Source organism: Armigeres subalbatus, chromosome 2 (genome assembly GCF_024139115.2).
Source record: "Armigeres subalbatus isolate Guangzhou_Male chromosome 2, GZ_Asu_2, whole genome shotgun sequence".
Lineage (NCBI taxonomy): Eukaryota > Metazoa > Arthropoda > Insecta > Diptera > Culicidae > Armigeres > Armigeres subalbatus.
Genome location: NC_085140.1, coordinates 245,286,039 through 245,291,479, shown reverse-complemented (window position 1 = coordinate 245,291,479; position 5,441 = coordinate 245,286,039). Strand labels below are relative to the sequence as shown.

Genomic DNA, 5,441 nt, shown 5'->3' with positions numbered 1-5,441 from the left:
ACATTTAGCGAATGCTTGTTTTGGGTATTTCTTTATATGGTCGCCTCAGAAACAATATCTGTTCCAAATTAAACGAAATGATGATTTTTGGGTGACATGTCGTAAAAAAGCATCACTTTCCAACAAGTCCTACTTCCAGAGCTATTGTACAAAGCATACACTGAACCAATCTAAGGCAATATAAATATCCGAAACAGTATGAATAAAAAATAAATAGTTATTGAAACGAAATCAAAAATCAGGCTGTTTTATTGGGGAACAATACTGGGGCACAAATTGACGATTCCTGCGACAATTTTGATGATTTCGTCTAATGCTGGCGTGCCTGAATTCCAACGTTCCAAAGTTATAGGTATAATATCTGTTAAAATCAACATTTTTTGCATCAAAGATCCGATCATGCGCTCAACGTAGATTCTCAGTGCAGAAATCTCTTTTGAATCACATGCGTCTAGAGGTTCAAGTTGTCGATTTGTCTTCTTAAACGCAGGAATACGAGTTTGCTATCGCAAATAAACGTTTTACGATCGGTTTAATACCAAGTGATCAGTGTATATCGACATTGTGAAAGTGAATTGTTTCCCTTCATCTCTTACACCCACCCCCACGTTCGTCCATCCTCTGAAGCGCCATCTACCAGCAACAAACTGAAACTGCTTGCTGAGCTTTAAACCTCGGACGTAAAGAGAGTTGCATACCCGTAGGCGACCAACAAATTCGGAAATCAACCGGTACATTGCGACACATTGTAACAGTACAGCAATCTTTACCAAATGGACCCGTGTAAAATTTGCTCCAGAACTATCGATTCAGCAAGAATAGTCACGTGTAGTGGATCGTGTGGATTTTCTTTCCATTTCACATGCGTGGGGATGACGAAGTCTCACTATTCTGCTTGGTCAACAAGAAACGGCTTACTTTGGTTTTGTGAAACCTGTCGTTTGAACTATGATCCAGCTGTTTACGACCGTGAAAAAACAATAATGAAGGCCTTGCGTGAGTTACTGATTCGCACTGACTCCATGGATACAAGACTCGGAAACTACGGTGAAAATCTTCGAAATTTGAATAAGACTATCTATGGATCACGACTCAGCTACAAACTCACCAATCCGTCCGATCAAACAAATTTTCTCGATAGCATTAACAAGCTGAATTTTGACGATCCCATCGACGATCCTATCAATCGATCCAGGTCCTGTGATGAAACGTCCTTTTTCGAGGTCCTGGATGAGATAAACAGCTCTATTGCACAAATCCCGGACAAGTTTGTTGTTGGATCTAACAAACGTGTGCAGATCATCTCCGATCTCCCAACCTGTTCAAAAACCTTGACAAAGAAAACCACAGGAATCAACATTTCGACACCATCTGCCCCACCTCACCGACCTACTTCAACGTTTGGTGGCAATGCAACTCGGTCCTCTCCTAGTAGCTCAAACCGCACCAGCAACAGTCCTAAAGATGTACCAGTTCCCAATAACAGCTCTTCAGAATCCCATCGCACATCACTGAAAGTAGCTACTGCATCTATGGCTAATAATGACGTCGAATCGTACTACGTGACCCCTTTCGAACCCAATCAACACGAGGAGGATGTCAAGAAACACGTCAAGGAAATCTCAAACGTACACTCGTCCCTTGTAAAAGTCACGAAGTTAGTACCTCGCGGGAAGCAAATTGAAGATCTTTCCTTTGTCTCCTTCAAAATAACCGTTTGCAAAACTGCTTCAAGTGTTGTGGGTGATCCTTGGTACTGGCCAGAAGGTATATCCGTTCGTCCCTTTGAACCAAATACAAAAAACGTACCTGCGGTAAGGCTTCCGACACTACAAGAAATGTGAAGCTGCTCCACTCTCAACACGTGCGCGTGCTGGCGTGCTGATTGCAGTAAAAACTCACATCCGCTGTGAGGCCATTCATTTGTCAAACAGCGAACAACTTGAGCAAACTGCAGTTTGTGTGAAGTCAAAAACGCGTTCGATTTACATTGTCGCTATTTACCTTCCACCTAACTCGAACGCTGACTTGTATGCCGCTCATGCTAATGCAGTTCATCATGTCGCTAACCTAGCTTCTGATGCAGATATCATTTTGTCTCTGGGTGACTTCAACCTCCCAAACTTGCGTTGGCAATTAGATGACGAAATCAATGGCTACATACCTTCCAATACCGTTTCCGATAACGAACAAAATCTCATCGAATCTATGTTTGCATCTGGCCTACGTCAAATTAACAGTTTCGCGAACGTCAACGGAAAACTCCTCGATCTTGTTTTCGTCAGTCTGCCTGAGCTAATGGACACGTTCGAGCCCGTAACGCCGATGCTACCTGTGGACAGTCATCATCCTCCAATCGGATTACTAATTGATGATAGTGACCTAATATCACCTGAAAACGGCATCGATCACTTCGCCTACGATTTTATATCGTGCGATTACATCCTCTTGAAAGCCGCTTTCGCTGAAACAGATTGGGATGTTCTATTGCGGTTTGGCACTATCGACGAGGCGCTTTCCGCCTTCTACAACAAGCTTAATTTGGTTTGCAATGGCTTGGTGCCTCGAAGAAGACGATCGTTTAACTCTGCATCCAACAAACCTTGGTGAACCTCTGAGCTCCGTAATCTCCGTAACACACTCAGAAAAGCAAGACAGCGATTTTTTGTCACGAAGTCCGAGGATGCTCGGCATGTTCTTCGCGAGGTGGAAGAAACTTACAAGTTTGCTTTGCAATCCACCTATGAAAACTATATATCCGTGGTTGAGACTTCTGTAAAACAGAATCCATCACGTTTCTGGGATTTTGTAAAGGAACGGAAATCATCAGCCAGAATTCCTAGTAATGTCAGCTACAACAATATGCAAGCTTGTTCAAATGATGAAGCTGCCAACCTCTTCTCTTTGTTTTTCGAGAGTGTATTCAGCAAGGTTTCTCCAGTTCTTCGTCAAGATTGCTTCGCCCATATTACCTCGCACATCATTAACCTTCCCGTCAAACAGTTCTCTGTAGATGAAGTGTTAATAGCCATTGAACAGCTTGACTCTAAGAAAGGGTCAGGTACGGACGGATTTCCTCCTCTGTTCCTGAAAAAGTGCTCCATTGAATTAGCCACTCCGATCACGGTTTTATTCAACCGTTCGCTACATGAAAAGACATTCCCAGCACTTTGGAAAACAGCTTACATCATTCCGATTCATAAATCGGGCAACATCAGAAATGTGGCGAACTATCGGGGTATTTCCATACTATGCTGCTTAAGCAAAGTATTCGAGAAGCTGATGCACAACATCATTTATACCATTGCCGCACCAATTATCTCGAGCAATCAACACGGATTCATGAGACAGCGCTCGACCACAACTAATCTAATGTGCTACGTGTCCACGCTTTCAAGAGAAATAGAAAAGAGAAAGCAAATCGATTCGGTATACGTTGACTTCGCGAAAGCATTCGATACCGTACCTCACACCCTAGTAATCGAAAAACTAAAGCACATAGGCTTCCCGAGCTGGATTACGGAATGGATTTCCTCGTATCTTTCTGATCGTTCCTCGTATGTACTAGTCAACTCAGCAAGTTCCAACTCATTCTGTATTACATCCGAGTACCCCAAGGCAGTGTAATGGGTCCACTGCTATTCAACATTTTTGTGAATGACCTGTGCGTTATGCTGTCCTCTTCTAAGCTCTCATTCGCCGACGATTTGAAGTTTTTCGCGTCGTAGAATTCCCTGATGACTGCACCGCCCTGCAGGAAGATATCAACAACATGATGATCTGGTGCAGCGATAATGGCATGCGCGTGAACAACAATAAGTGCAAAGTCATATCGTTCACTCGTTCCAAGAACCCAGTACACCACCAATACATTTTAGGAACGGAAATATTGCAACGAGTTACTTCCATCTGCGATCTTGGAGTCATCATCGACAGTAAACTTCAATTCAAGGAGCATGTAGGGATAACGACTGCCAGAGCTCTGTCAACCTTAGGGTTCATTTGCCGTCACGCCTCCGAATTCACTGACATATACGCATTGAAATCGCTTTATTGCACATTGGTACGTAGCGTTCTAGAGTATGCTGCTCCAGTTTGGACTCCGTACCATGTCTCACACATACTTTCCATCGAACGCGTCCAGAAAAAGTTTGTTAGATTTGCACTGCGGCTGTTACCCTGGAATGATCGAAACAATCTTCCTGCGTATTCTGAAAGGTGCCAATTGATCAGCTTAGAACCACTATCTACCAGACGAATAAAAATGCAATGCTTATTTATCTTCGACGTCATCGAAGGCAACATCGACTGTTCTGAGATCCTTGGGCAGATACCGTTTTACGTTCCCCCCAGACGATTCCGGAACTCTAACTTACTGGCCGTTCCGTATCACCGTACGCATTATGGTTATAACAATCCACTAGACTCCTGCATTCGCTCATTTAACTCTGCTTCAGATGTTTACGATTTTAATATCTCCAAACATGTTTTTAAAAGTCTGATGAACGGAATTTTTTAGTTATAAGATAGGTTATATTAGGAGATAAGTACAGTCTGTACGATGTAGTGTCGAAGACGGTGATGAATAAATAAATAAATACTAATTGATGCTTTTTTCTGCCTCAGGAGGTCCTCGATCAAGAATCCTCGATCTGCTAAAACAAAGTCGCCTTCCTCGATGAGATCGAGGAACCCGGACATCAAAGTGATCTGCTTGTCGGATGTTCTCCCACCAAACGCCTCCGAAATAAAGCAATAGCAACCATCTGGAGTGATACCCGCTAGTACTTTGATGGTTTTATGATGCTTATAAAAACTGTAAACGTTTGCGTTTGCCACCATCTCTTCGACTCGTGGTGTCTCGATGGGAACTTCAAAGCAATCCAAGATTACTGTCACTCGATTGTTGTACTTTTGTCGGAACGCATGCGGCATGTGTTTTCGTAAAACTTCTCGTGGTGGCCACCGTACCAACCCTGCCAGAAACGGATAGATGCAGTGGATAACATGAAATATCTTGTCCGACACCAAGCTCGGATGCATGCCATACATAAGCCCTAGGGTTTGAAACGGTTCGTTTAACCTGATTTTCCTGAGGGCTAAAACAAACACTTTCTCCTTATCTTCCGGTTCAAACATGGGTAGGTCGTCTTCTAGAGCTTCGTACAACTGACGCAGTACTATTCCTGATGCGATTCCCGTGATATATTTGCATTTTTTATCATCGACTTCCAACGATAAAACGGTGTACCTCGTCGCCAGCTCAGCTTCCGCCAGTTTCCGTCGAAGAACCTCGTTCTACTTTCGCAGCTTCGAAATATCCATTTCTAACTTCTGCAATTCCTTTTTGTCCTGGATAGCCTCCTGGATCCAACTAGTATCGGTTTTTACATACACGTTTTCCTTGAATGAACGGCTCACATTTGATGAGATATCGTGTT

General features: G+C 43.2%; 1 protein-coding gene across 1 annotated transcript; it reads right to left on the bottom strand.

The window, feature by feature from the left end:
- Window positions 1-4,536: 4,536 nt before the first annotated feature.
- LOC134209648 (uncharacterized) lies at window positions 4,537-5,139 on the bottom strand. The gene has a single exon (XM_062685638.1). The coding sequence runs from the start codon at window positions 5,137-5,139 to the stop codon at window positions 4,537-4,539; it is 603 nt and encodes a 200-aa protein (XP_062541622.1).
- Between the last annotated feature and the right edge of the window lie 302 nt (window positions 5,140-5,441).

Bases quoted from the DNA above. Each gene is read 5' to 3' on its own strand.
- LOC134209648 (XM_062685638.1), bottom strand. From the start codon at position 5,139: ATGTTTGAACCGGAAGATAAGGAGAAAGTGTTTGTTTTAGCCCTCAGG.